Below are 14,609 nucleotides of genomic sequence, written 5' to 3' on the forward strand. Positions count from 1 at the left end.
GCTCACCTCTCTTCCCCATCTCCCTATCTGTCTCTGTCAACCGTCATTAAAATCTGCTTCCATCAAAAAGAATTTCAGATCAACAAAGCGGATCATGCATAAGAAAACACTTTGCTAATATAAAATTTACCAAGAAATCTGATTGTTAAACAGCACACACGCTCCTGGTAAGCGTCTGAGACCGTGCATGCTGCGTGCATGCTTTTTTTTTCTTCTTTTTTTAAAGGCAAACGGCAAACAAAAATCGCCAGCACATTAGCAGAATCCCACACAGTCATGCTCTCCACCCGCAAGCTAAATGGGAGGCTCAACGAAACACTTCAAAGCATTCGCCAGCCTAATTACGGAGAGGAAATGCTCCAGAATGACAATGTTTGGATTTTTCATGGTTTCTTTTTGTCTTGCCTCGCCCCAGAAACCGTTGTTAAATCCAATGAGTCAGTCCTAACTGGGTTTTTATCTTCAATTATTATATTTTACAACATTTTCATGGGCTTTTTATGACCGCGTTCTATCTTTTAAGGCAATATTTCTTCCCAAGTTTATTCAATTTAAAATGCAACAGAGCTACACATTTCATTAAACATATACTTATTCAATTACTGTATTTTGTAGCCACTGAAATCTCACCTGTGTAGTTTGGGTGTTTGTTGCTCTGCTAACACTATTTAAAGTATTTACTGGGCACACACACACGCTGCTCAGCTGCTGTAACAGTAAGTGCGATAATCTTTGTCCGCATCTATTTTTTCAAGCGTTTCACACCCAGTTTAGTTTTTCATGTTTTATTTTTGACATTATTATTCTCAGCGATTTCTTTCCTTTTCGGACAAAGCACACGGTCACATCAGCAGCGCCACAGGAAAACTACATCGAGTGTTCAAATAAAAGCGTCTGTCACAACAAACAGGGGCTCAGCGGGGTGCGAACAGGGAGATGAACAGCGGCTTACCAGCAGGCGCCTGCAGTACCCAAACCTCCTGCTGCCGTCCTCCCCAGTCAACATGAAGGAGAAGGTCTCGCTGAGGCCAAAAACAAATATATGCACATGAGGAGCAACGCAAAGACACAGAGTCGTGAACACAACGGCAGATACTTGTGATAAAACAGAGCATGATTGTATTGGGCCTGGCATGGTTATACATTCAAACGGTGCAGCAGGTGGAGTGCACAGATAAAAGGGTGGAGGTGTGTGAAAGATTATCATCATTATTATATTGTTATTGATTAAATAAAGTACAGTATCATTTATTATCAGTTATAATGGCCACTGTGGCTTTGGGTTTAGTAAAAATCCACCTTTTACAGAATGGAGCCAAATGGAAAAACTTTTAACATGCATGAGACGTCATTTCAGAAGCTGGCGTCTACTCAGCAGAGGAAAACCTAAACCTCACCCTCTAAGGGTCGCCCTTAGGTGACCTTTAGAGGGTGAGGTGGATGTGAAATTTCTATAGTTTCTGTTTTTTTCTGTTGCCCAACAGACAGGAAAGGAAAGGAATTTGACACTGTGTGGAAGACTGCTGGACGTACCTGCTGTACTCTGAGACCGGACTCCAGTCTTTGGCATCTGGGAAACAGAACTGGGGAATGGCTTTGAGCCTCTGTTCTGCCTCCCTCATCTGCTTGGTGGGCCTATCAAGCTGTGAGGTGAGGAGAGTATTCCAGTCAGCTCATCCTCCTTAACATAACTCTGTCATCCTTTATTAAAATCCCCCATGGATGACCAACAAATGACCAGACTAACTTTTCTCCTGTTCAAGGTTAAACTCCCTCATGTCCTCTCTAATTCAACTACACAGAGAGTGCTCTCTGGCCGTGTGAGATTAACTTCTCCCAGTGTACACGTCAGCTGAACAGTAATTAGAAAAATACCCTTTCGGGGTTTTTCCTGTGGCGTGAATGGATCTTGGTTATTTTTAATTATAAACAGACCTACAGGGCTTTAATTTATAAGCTGTAATAACCCACACAACTTCAAACAGCCTGCAGGGTCAAATGTGAAAGAAGTGTTTTAAGGCTCAAAATGGGGGGAAATTTTAGAAACCCTCTACACAATCTTTTAATAGTAAGAATAATATCATTGCAGTAACTGCTTTTATAAGTCACGTAATAATAACACTCAGGAGGTTCTGAACTATTTATGCTTTGGAAACCATTCAGTGGTGACATATCTGTGCACAGTTTGTGATTTCTAAAAACCTAGTGACGTCGGTTAAGGAATTTTATGGTCACTGACAGATTAGACTTGATTTTTTTAAAAAACATTTTTGCATGTTTGCTTTGTTTCAAAGCAATTTGCGCTCTCTGCATTCTTGTTACGCCCCAAGTAAAAGTTGTCAGAGGCGACCAGCAGCAGGACCCAGTTGTGGCTTTTACCTTAGGGAATTGGTAGGTGACCTCTGGGGAGTAGGAGTTCTTGGTGGGTTTCTTTTTCAGAGAAACAACCACAAAGTACTCAAAGAGTTCTCTCTCCTGCCATTCGATGAGCTGCAGCTCCAGTGTTCGATAGCTCGGGGCTCGTCGCAGGATGGACTGTAACTTTAATAACCTCTGGGTGTGAGCTGAGAAACGGAGCAAACATAATATACGCAAAATTGTCAGTTTTTTGTAGAGAATGAAATCTGAGGCTCCAGCAGGTCAGTCAATTAAACAGAAGGTATCTGAAAAATGTGCGCTCGCTAACCTTTGAACCTGTCGTCCGAGTCGCTCTCGCTCTCGCTGTTGTCGTCTGGAGACACACAGAGAAAAGGGGTTTTTATGGGTCAGGGTGCTTCTTCACAAACATGTGTTTATGTCGCAAAAGGGACACAGAGGGAACGCTACGTGGGTGGCTGAGATACAAATATTTACTCGCTTATCTGGCCAGAAGATGAAGGGGAATATAGAGAAGCAATACCTCTCAGAGATGCAGTCTCAACATTGGACATGGAAAGCTTCTTCAACCTCTTCTTCCCACGTTTAGTGCAGTAAATGGAGTTGATCCTCTGGACCAGCTGTAGACGGAGGAAGGAAGAAATTCTATCAGGAACCTAAGGTTTTGTTTCTCTTGAGCCTAAGTATAAGAAGCAGAGATGTGCACGGCCAAAGCTAACAGTGTGAAATACAGTACATGTGTGTTAAAGGGTGCAGACAAATACAACAGAAAGGCATTAAGGGGAGTTCTTGAGAAAAAGGCAAATTTAAACAGTGATTACACGCATCAAGACACTCTATCTTAAAAACATCTATTCCAAACTGTGGAATTACAAGTGATCCACAGCTCCACTGACTCTGACTGAAACCTGAGATGATCTGTGAAGCGGGAACACAGAGTGAACACGGTCGGAGCTCTGCGAGGACTTAGTGTAGGTGTTTTTGTACAATTTCGCAGTGTGTACCTTGGGGATCCTCCAGTGCCTGTGTGAGGGCAGGGTATCGGTTGTGCTACAGAGGCTATCATCCAGCAGGCCGCAAGGTGAAGGTGATACACATATCTGGGGGAGAAGCAGCATTTCGTCGTGGCTGTAGCGTTTGGTCAGCTGCGACATCCGATGGCTTTTCCTGTCGCTCGGAGCAGGCAAGCGAAGGGACTGACTGCTGGGTTTGGAAGGCAGCTAGTTACAGAGAAAAGGAAGCAGCAGGTTTGGTACCTTTCACTCACTTGTAATAACACTTAGCTTTAAGCAATATCTTTATATCTCAGTTACATTGCATAGTGATCTGCCTACCTAGTTTTTCATTTCCTGTCATAAAGAGGTGTCCAACATAAGGCCCGGGGGCCAGAATTGGTCTCAAATATGGCCTGCTCGACAGCTTTGGAAAGAGAGCCTGAATTTTGGACTTCAATGACAGAAATTTCCATTTTTTTCATAGAAATCTGTCATTTTAATGGTGGTTTCAGAGTACAAAGGGAAAAAAGGACATATTCTGTCAATTAACAAAAATTGTTATTTTATTTTATTTTCTGTTTAATAATTACAGGACAGTCTGTGCAATGAGCTACAAGAACATTTTCGGTAATTGTAACAGTGTTTTCTTACAATTTGAACCCAGTGTGGTGCTGACTGATTTTTTTTTCATTTATTATAACAACATTTCTTTATTATGTAGAAAAACGGACAAGTAATTCAATTCAGTTTTATTTATATAGCACCAAATCACAACAACAGTTCCCTTAAGGCACTTTATATTTTAAGTTGAAGACCCTACAACAAGATAACAATAACATTTATTTTTTAAATTGCACTTATTTTTGTTTTATTAAAATATACCAGGAATTAAATGTGTAGATTAATAGCTTTGCACTGACAGAAAGGTCAGTTTCACTGGTCCGTATGTGGGCCACAATGCTTTAATGTGTTAGTGTCAATGCAAACAAAACATTAAAGTATTTAAGCAGGAGAATACGATTTATTGTGAAGCAGTCACAGGGAGTGGCATTCAAAGGAACAACTCAAAAAAGCATGTCCATCTACAAAACGTGGGTTTTTCCTGTGCATGTGATAACTTGAAATGTTCTTCATTTTCTCAGCACTACTCTGGAAATGACTGAATTCTCTGATGGACTTCTCTGTCAAAAGTAGCAGTTCAAACAGTGTTTACAGCAGTGTTAAACAATGCTTGTTGTTACCACATGTACCCCTTTTCTCCCGTCTACTTTACATAGTGCGAGGCATGTGCCTGGCAATGAAGTGAGCAAACTAAATCAGCAGATGGCCCTTTCTGTAAACATCGCAAGGTGTAAACACGTCAAGCTGTTTCCTGGAGTGACTCAAATGAGGTGTGAGATTCTTTAAAAGACGTTATCCAGGTTTCATCCGTGACACCCCGAAAGGGGATGTGTGTTATATTTACTACAAGAAAACACATCTGCGCTCCTGGGTTACCTGAGGAGGAGTGTTCAGCTTCCTGTCCATGACGGACCAAGAGCGGTTGTTCTCCAACAGACGAGACGTCCGGCCCAAACTCCGCCGCTTCAGGTCGACGTCCTCATATGGATTCTCCTTCTCTGTGGGAATAAAGTGAGTGTTCACTGTAGAAGTACAGCTGGCAACAGTTTGTGTGCGCAGGCCGTTTCTGAGAGAGGACAGATGAGGCCGAGGGGTCAAAGAGGGTAAATAGAAGGCGATTAAAGGTGTCAGAGGTCCAAGAAGGCCTCCCTAGGTTATTTCAAAAAGGGATGAGTGATGAAAGGTAAGTCAAAGGACATTCACAGCCGACTCAAGTTAATTCCCAACTGAGTCACTGTCCAGATATGCAAACTGTAGTGAGAGAGCAAAAGAAGAGTACATAATGAGTTACACAAAGAACCTTTCCAATAACCACTGGTTCTTTCAAGTATACATCCACTAAGTATATCATTTTATGTTTGTTTTTTGCATAAGACAATCTAATAAAGCATCTGACAAACAAGCGTTCGGGTCTCATTTGTCAAATTATTTTAGGCCTGCAATAAGCACCGATTTTGCTACCGCTCCATAGCTGTACTTCAGTCACTAAATGATGGCAGGAAAGCAAAGAGCATGAACATTACAGAGCATAGCATGGCTCTCGCTGATGTCACCTGGCAGGGGACCAACTTCAATAAAGAGAGAACTTGTGTAACACCACAGTCCGTGTCTATTCAGACATGTGCTCTGAGAATAGCTTTTTGGCAGGGTCTGAAAAAGGTTGTGAGAAAGAGAAGAAACCACGGCGAAGAACAAAAAACAGAGCCAGATGGCGTCGAAATGCATGAAGGGAACTTTTAAAAGAAAGAAAATCAGTGTTATCTGGCAACAGAAGTGCATCTGGTAGCTGTGTTTTAAAGGAAAACCCGGTGAACCCTCCAACAATGAGAGTTTTTTAAGCACCTAACTTAAAAAAATGCTTCCATAGCTTTGTTCAGTTACCTATTTTTAGGTTAATGATTTAACCTGTACACACACACACACATCCATGCACAGACAATGTACACTGGATGTGGAGTTTCGGGGCGTTATGTTGTGTCACGCAGTCAATTAGTTGAGTGGAGTTATTTTTATGTGCATCATTAAAGCTGCGGGGCAGAATCAGAGGGCTCAGTCTGACCCCACATTGTGCCGCTGCGCCATTAAACCGAAGCTATACTGTAATGAGAGCCTGCTGGGAAAATCATATGTCTCTATAGCTGCTCATGCACTGGAGGGTACTAATCTGCTCCTCTGATTACAAACTTCAGGATCTCTCCCTAACACACTCCCAGACACGCAGCATTACGCAGGGAGGGGACACACCTCAGCTGCACACTGTGATTGTACATTTCTGCGTACGCACAATGGACGCTCTGGGCAGGGCGAGGCTCAGAACAAACTACACCAACAATGTCAGGATCAGTTTACCCTCTAAAGTGGCGATCTTGTACCAATGCTCAACCACTGAAACAAAACTACATCAGGGATGGACGCTATAGAAGAACCTCTGGCAGGACCGCAAACCGTACAGCGCCTCCGTCACGAAGACAGTCTCTCCCGTGACCACGCCAGCGACGTTTTGTGGCAGAATGTACAGTATTTCAGGCACCATAACAAAATTACAGCTTGCTTTATGTGTCTAAGGTGCATCTGTTTAATCGCTCGTTACACTTAGCAGACAGTCGCCCAGATTCATTCGCAGTGGGGTAAGAGCAGACAGCTGAATCATTGTGTCAGTGGTGCAAAGGGTGTGATTCATCAGCTTGTAAACAGATCAATCACTGGCACACCATTTATCAGCTACGCTAGTTAAAAGCATTTACACGGTTCCCTGATGTCACAATATATCATGCAACCGTAGTAACACTGTAGCGCAGGTCAAAAAAGGCCAGCGATCTTAAGATAAACACCTAACATCAAGCACAAGTGCCAACTGACAACAAGTGAGTGGGCGTCCTTCCAAGAAAGTCAAAGAAGTCAAAGTTCTCATGGGAAAGAAAAACATTTATTTATTTATTTAATTTTTTTCATTTCTTGCATAGTCAGTGTTCATGTATTTTCATACGACATGAAAAAGAGACCTCACATCTGGGAACCATCGCAGTACTTTGTTTTATAGGGTCTTTTTTCTAGCCAGCGTTACCAGGGTACTTCCTCAGGTTAAGAGGAACTTTGAGTGATGCAGGCATACTGTAATTGGCTAAAAATCTGAATGCAGCTATTTAGGAAGCAGCTCTTGAAGATGAGATGGAGTCCAGGCTTTAATAAAGGGAAATAAGATGCAATCTTGATTAAATATAAAACTCTGCACTCACAGTTCCCTTCGGTTTGCTAGTGGGCATCCACCCCATGCAGCAATGTGGGGAGAAAATGAAGACGCTGACCACAACAAGAGGTGACGCTGAACTACCAACCACTGGCCTGCATTACATCAGCCTCAAGAGTTTGTCTTTGAGGGGCGAATGCAATCAGAATAAAGGCTTGGAAGGAATTTGGAACACAGGGACATCCCCAGTGGGTACTTACCCACAGGTACTCCCCAGAAATTGTTTTGTCTGAAAGCAACTCTAATGTCAGCTTTATTTGCATTTGATTTTTATAATTACAAATTGCAAAGAGAAAAACGTGTCAAGAGCAAATATGAAACACATTATGGGAGACCTAGACTATATATATATAATCTAAACATCCACCTAAACATCAGCAAAAGGGGTTTTTTTTCTGTTTCTTTCCGTACACGCTTCCTTGTTGAGTTCAGAGAATATACGGGAGGTTGTTGTTCTTTGTAAAAGATGGCTGTACCGTGTAATAAGATACACAAAAACCCTCATTTCCTACCAGCGTGGCTGCTTCTCAAATGAAACTTTAGTTTGAAAGCTTTTGTTTGAGCACTTCAACTCGAAGACAACATCTCTGTCGAGAACAGGCAAAGATCGGGAAAAGTGCGTCTCCAAACTGCAAACTCTCACCCTCACAGTGCCGGATGAACAATGGGAGCTTTGTTGCGAGTCACATGAAAATCCGTCATGCCTTGACGCTCTATCTCAGACCGCTGCACATCCTCAGCCAAAAAGAAAAAAAAAGAAAAAAAAACAGAAGAAGAAGGAGAAGAAGAAGTGCACTGACTGGGAAAAAAATGATTATGCTTGTATATTTAAAAAATCCTACCCTTATTTAGTCATCACTGAGCGTTTATAATAAAAATATTGCAGAGTGTGTAAACTGTTTGGGGATTTTTTTGTTTGTTTTTTTTGTTGTTTTTTTTGCACAAGTTTCATCATGAGCTTGCACATCGCACTGACACATTTTCACTGCATTAAATATGCACCGAGGGAGTTGGCAGCTGAACTGGGCAAAGGGCCTGGGGTCATTTGCTAGTGGAAAGGAATTTTGGCTCCTCGACGCATCCAGCATTTCATACACAAATTATCTCAGACAACAAACTATTGAGTTGACTTCTCTCCGGCGAGAAACGCTTCATAAAAATGTAAGAAAATGATGCTTAGCAATTTTTAAAAAAGCGAATCTGTGACCACACAAAAAATTCCATCCTTACTCTAACATTTGGTGAACTGCCACTTACTGATTACTGATTACATCTATCTGCATCAATAAAGGCATTTCACTTTGGGAGTTCCCACTGCTCCTCTTCGCCCTGCTGATGTCGGATAGCACAGTGAAAATGCAGATAACCAGTCAATCTCTACAATAAAATCCAACCCATGCGGCCACATGTTATCCATTAATCTTATTTTCAGGCTCACTGCTCACTGACTGCTCCCACAGTGGGATTTTTTTTCCACACCCCACACATTTCTACATGAAGCAAAAGCGCAAGGAGGGGCCACCACGCAATCTTATTACAACTTCAAGAGTCACTAAAACATCCGACTTTGTCTGCCAAGGCTTCTGTTACAATCAGACTAATGATATGCATCCAACACCCACTTTATTAGGTACACCTTGCGAGTATGAGTTTGGAGCCTCTTTCACCTTCAGACCTGCCTTAATTCTTCATGTGATAGAGTCAACAAGGTGCTGGAAACATTTCTCTGAGATTTTATTCCATACTCACATGACAGTATCACACATTTGCGGCAAATTTGTCGGCCACACATGAATCTCCCGTTCCACCCCATCCCAAAGGTGCTCTTTTGGATTGAGATCTGGTGAGTGTGAGGGGAATTTGAGTACGGTGAACTCATTTTCACATTCAAGAAACCAGACTGAGGGGATCTGAGTTTTGTGTGAGTTATCCTGCTGGAAGCAACCACGGTCAGCAACAATACTCCAGTAGACTGTCTTGCTCTGTTGATACTAAGAGGTCCAAAGTGTGCCAAGAAAATATCCCCCACGCCATTACATCACCAGAAGCAGCCTGAACTGATCCAAGGCAGGGTGGATCCATGCTTTCATGTTGTTTATGCCAAATTGTGAGCCTACCATCTGAATGCAGCAGCAGAAATTTAGAATCATTATACCAGGAACCATTTTTCCACTTTTCTATTGCCCAATTTTAGTGAGCCTGTGCCAACTGTATCCTTAGTTTCCTGTTATTAGCTGACAGGAGTGGTTCCCAGCCTGGTCTTCTGCTGCTGTAGCCCATCTGCTTCAAGGTTCATTGTGCTATGTATTCAGAGATGCTGTTATATATAAATTTCTGTTAGCTTCCTGTTAAATTAAAACAGTCTGGACAAAAATTTTCTCTGATTTTTGGCATCAAGAAGGCCTTTTCACACAGAGAACTGCTGCTCACTGGATATTTTTGTCTTTTTTGGCCCACTCTCTGTAAACCATAGAGATGGTTGTGTGGGAAAATCCCAGTAGGTCAGCAGTTTGTCAAAAACTCAGACCAGCCCGTCTGGCACCGGCAACCGCACCACGTTCAGAGTCACTTAAATCACCTTTCATCTCCATTCTGATGCTCAATTTGAACTTGAGCAGATTGTCTTGGCTATGTCTACAGATCTAAATGCATCGAGTTGCTCTCACGTGATTGGCTGATTAGATATTCGCGTAAATGAACAGTTAAGCAGGTGTACCTAATAAAGTGGCCAACAAGTGGAACTAGTGGAACTAAAACTTTTTCACATGATTTGGGTGTCCTTGCCTTTAATTTCCTTTATAGTACCTGTATCATTAAATGTTTGGAGCAAACCAATTTGAAGATTATAATTAATGCCTCAGCTGTCACATTACTCTTACAACAAATTTGTATTTCCTTCATATTTCATATGTAACCAGTGTTTTATATTGGACACCTGTTGTAAAAAAAATTACCATGGACAACTTCCCTAAAGACCAAGATTGCATATAAATTGCCTTCTGTTGTCTCAACATAAGTTCAAAATACAAAAATATTCAGTTTACTATCACAGAAGAATAGAAAACATGAAAAATAAATGCAAATTCAAGACGCAAGAACCAGAAAAATGTTGTATGTCTTACTTTGAAAGGTGATTTATACAGTAATACAAATTACAGATCAACGATCTGAAGATCAGTTAATGTTTACAGTTTGTCTTGTTTACAGTGTACTGAGCCAGTGTGCTTACCTACTATGTCCTCATAGGCATTCTCCTCTAAAGTGCTTTTGGAATTGGGTCGGCTCCGTGCGTCTGTGGTCAGTGCGCCATTCTCCGTGGGCGAGGACGGATATGAAGACGGCAAGCTGGCAGCATCCTCCGACTCACACGACTCTCTAGAAGAAGATAAACAATTTGAAACACACCAAGGTGCTGAGGCAAAATTACAAGGAGGACAAGTCAACACGAGCCAGTGTCTTACTCAGAGCATGTCAACACGTGATAGAGGACAGAAAAAGTGCAGGTCGTATTAAAATATAATCCAGACAGCTGGCCCTACTTCTAAAATGCACTACTTGTCATCTGGAAGAACAGAAACAGGTGGTTAAAACACTCCTAGTGCTGATAAGCGCATTAAAGTCAGCGTTTGTCCTTTAAAAAAACCCTAAATCAGAAGAATTAATGTTGAAATAAAAGGATCATGCTCCGATCATCGAAAAATTCTAAATAAGTCCAAAGTAAACATGCAGATATCTTACTATTCCTGCGTGTTGTCTGCACAGTGTAAAGCACATGCCACATGTCGAGGCACTGCACAAACTGTTAGCAGAGCTACATCGGCGCAGGGATCTACAGTACGGTCAAGTCGCGCCATCGACAGCTTGCGGCTATAAGCTCGGTCTGAAATTGCTTGAACCACAGGAATGTTAAACACAGAGTCACAGGGATGAATGTTTAAGGATTTCATGCCCATTTCACACACGGGGATGATCTGGACAGGCCCCACCCTCACAAAAAACAACTGAGGACTTCTGATAAAGAGAATTATGAAAGAGTTATAGGAGCAGACCTTTTTTAAGGGCCTGCATACATTTCTGGATAGGATCTGGCATTTCAAATCCTCTGTCAAAGTATTATTTTTCAGTGGCAACCTTAACAGCTGATTCAAGAGCTAAAACAAACTCAGGATGTGCAGCAACCTTGCAAACGGACACACTGATGAGAACCTGTTGAGCTTCATCATCAGTGAAGCAATTAGCGATAATGAACAAGCCTAATTTCTCACAAGGCAGTCAAACATGTTTGATGAGTTATCCTCTTAAAGGAGATGAAGCCAGAAACTAGGTCCAATGCCAAACTATAACATAACACTGAAGTTTGTCATTCAAACTGTCAATTTTGCAGAGTTTATTAATGTACAAAGACTGGGAATGGTAAATGTGCAGTTAATTCAAAATCTGTAAACTACCTGTATAGCTCCAAGAGGCTTTTTAAAATATTTTTGAGGATGTTACATGTGGTATGCATGTAGCTGGAATATGCAAGATCCACAGAATATTACGTTTTTACTACACTGTAAGTGCATGCCAGGTTTCATACTTTCTCCCTAGCCCTTCAAAAACTTCCTGTTTTAAAGTGGTTCGTCCTGTTCACTCAAAACTCCAGACTGTAATAATAAAGCATCGTATTGTGTGGTAATGTAATACAAGTTTCCTGTGCTTATACTTGTGTGATTACAGACACAAAAGCAGGCATTTGATTTTTGCCTCACCTGTCCTGGATTCTGATGGGGGCACTTCCTTCGGTCTTTCCTGTTCGTGTCGTGCTGGGTGCAGGGGTCGAGGGCAGCGGCGGCGGAGACTCAGAGGCTCTGTCTGGAGGTAGTCCATTGGTCGACGATGCACCCTTCTGGTCTCGATTGGCGTCGTATTCAAAAGTGCGTTTGGGTTTAGGTAAGGGGTTGACTGGTGTACTAACAGAGTTCTTTTGGCTCGGTGGTTCTGGGCTCTCGGACCTGGCTGAGCTCACACTAAACCTTTGTCTGAGTTTAGAGAGCTTGTCGGGCACCAAAGCGGTATCCGGTTCAGTGTTCACTGAACAAATGCTGCTGCGCTTACTGGTACATGTGCTGTCCAGGTCGTCCCCTATCACAAAGGACTTTTGTCTCGTCTTATCCGGCGCGTAGCAGTTACTCAGGTAACGTGGAGGGGGCGGGCTGGGATTCTCCTTCAGGGCTTGCTCGATCTTTTGTATCCTGTTGAGGACCGCTGACGTCTCTTTGCGAGTAGACAGGGAGCGCACGAACGCTCCCGTAGAGTCTGTCTTGCCGATCCTTTTCTGGAAACGTCCGTTTTTGTCTGGAAATCCTTCCTCCTCCTCCGTCTCTGTGAAGGAGCATTCAGAGAATGCCGTGCTCATCCTGCGAACCCCCTTAAAGTCAAAAGTCTTCTCGCTGCAGGGAGAAGACAGCAGACTCGGGCAGCCCTCGCTACTCCCTATGCGCTCTCCTCCTCTTTTGTCCAGACACAAGCTCATCCTAGGCAGAGACACCCTTCTGCACTCCCATTCTGAGATCTTCTTGCGGATTGTGGCAGGGGGGACACCTGTTGCTGAAGAGGTGAGAGAGAGGGCGCGCTTGTGGCCTTGGTAAGAGGAAGGTCCCAGTGAGAGCGTGCTCCAGCTCAGTGTCCTACCATTAAGTCCATCTCCTGGAGCGAGATCCCCTTGTTTCTCCTTCTGCTCCTGGGCGCCCTGACTTTCCTGACAGGACTTGGTTTGAGCTGGAGGCTTGTAGATGGAAAGCCTGTTCTCCAGGCAGCTGATGCTCTTTGACTTGGTTAAACGCCCCTGGCAGTCAGGCTCACTTGTGAGAGATGCACCGCTGCACAGGCTAGCTGTCTTGTTATTCCATCCACCACGTAGCAGAAACCTGCCGTCAGTTCTGACGTACCTGCTCTGCTTGCCAGAGTTCTCACTGTCGCTGAGGAGCGGCTGCTGGCTCTGCCGCTGGCTGGCAGAGAGAGCAGGACACGGTGATGTAGACTGGCACCTGAAACAAGGCGGAGAGAGGTGTGAAGAAAATTTACATTTAAAAAATATTTCAGACTGACAGATAGTAACAAACCAGTGTCATAAAAGGTGCCAACAAGTCCGCGTGCAAATGTGGAACAGATGGGAGAAAACTGTAAAGAATCAGCTGAAAGATTTGAAATCATTTCCGAGATCAAAGACAGCATGAAAATCTGAGCCACGTATTTAGAATAACCACAGGAAAGTATTCTGTCTCTGGCAGTGCGGGATTCAAATAAAGGCCAAAGGAAATACAGACTACATTAAAATGCCACTGCGGATTTTTCCACATAATCAAAAAAACTTGAGGAGAATCAGTTTGGACCTCACACAGAAAGGAGCATGCCAAGCGAGATTTATCTTACCTGTGAAAGTCTCGCTGCTCCTCTCTGGTGCGCAAAGCCTTTGCTGATCCTTGCAGCTAAGTGGTACTAGGAGCTACTGTGTTCTCGCACTTACTGCAGACTCTGCAACCGTTTACCTCACACACACTATCACACACACACACACCTTTTCTCACGGTGCTCACCCGCTTTAAGATTTCCACAGAGTGCCAAATTTTCCACTTAACTTCAGGTTAACCTACAACTCATAGCACATCAGGAGCTTTGTCATGAGCTGGAAGGTGACTAACTCTTGTGAAAGTGAAGTGTTGGGAAGATCTGATGTCATAGCCATGGTTAGAATAACAAGAGCTATGGGAGGAGGAAGCTGAGGGCTGTGGACTATGATCCAACAATGCAGGTTGGGACAGATCCGGCTTCACGCCTATCTGCCCATCCCTGGTTTCACTCTTCCTGCTCCAGGGTGGAGAAACATATACAAAAGCTGGGTGTTTGGTTGCTGAAGCCATGAAGGATGCATCTCGTCTTACTTGCTTTGAAGGTGTACTGTATGAGAAATGAAGACATGACCTCACATCTGCAGAGTTTTAATGGTAGTTTCCAGAGTTACTCTGGAGTAAACTGAATGATTAATAACACTAACACTATTTTCATCATAAGGCTGAAATGTCAGTGGAGACAAAGCAAATACAACCAAATATGATTCTATAGTTCTTAAAAAGCAGGATCCCACTGACATCTGGTCCTTCACAATTTACAGTAATTCTCATGTTTTAATATATGAGGACAATCAGCCCCTATTCAATTTAATTTAATTCAATTCAATTCCATTTTAATTAAAATCACAACAACAGACCCTGTAGACCCTACGATAATACATACAGAGAAAAACCCCTATGAGCAAGCACATTGGCGACAGTGGGAAGGAAAAACTCCCTTTAAACAGGAAGAAACCTCCAGCAGAACCAGGCTCAGGG

General features: G+C 42.9%; 1 protein-coding gene across 2 annotated transcripts in view; it reads right to left on the minus strand.

Moving 5' to 3' along the window:
• dennd2b (DENN domain containing 2B) overlaps positions 1-14,609 on the minus strand; it is a 55,030-nt gene that overhangs the window by 16,631 nt on the left and 23,790 nt on the right. For both annotated transcript variants that reach the window (XM_063475237.1, XM_063475228.1), the window contains exons 3-11: positions 11,991-13,268; positions 10,469-10,614; positions 4,869-4,990; positions 3,381-3,596; positions 2,900-2,996; positions 2,687-2,731; positions 2,380-2,564; positions 1,534-1,643; positions 953-1,022 (exon numbers count right to left, since the gene is read on the minus strand). In XM_063475237.1, coding sequence (XP_063331307.1) covers positions 953-1,022; positions 1,534-1,643; positions 2,380-2,564; positions 2,687-2,731; positions 2,900-2,996; positions 3,381-3,596; positions 4,869-4,990; positions 10,469-10,614; positions 11,991-13,268 — 2,269 coding nt within the window. The remainder of the gene's footprint in view (positions 1-952; positions 1,023-1,533; positions 1,644-2,379; positions 2,565-2,686; positions 2,732-2,899; positions 2,997-3,380; positions 3,597-4,868; positions 4,991-10,468; positions 10,615-11,990; positions 13,269-14,609) is intronic.

This window comes from Pelmatolapia mariae, linkage group LG1 (assembly GCF_036321145.2).
Source record: "Pelmatolapia mariae isolate MD_Pm_ZW linkage group LG1, Pm_UMD_F_2, whole genome shotgun sequence".
In the NCBI taxonomy this organism is placed as follows: domain Eukaryota; kingdom Metazoa; phylum Chordata; class Actinopteri; order Cichliformes; family Cichlidae; genus Pelmatolapia; species Pelmatolapia mariae.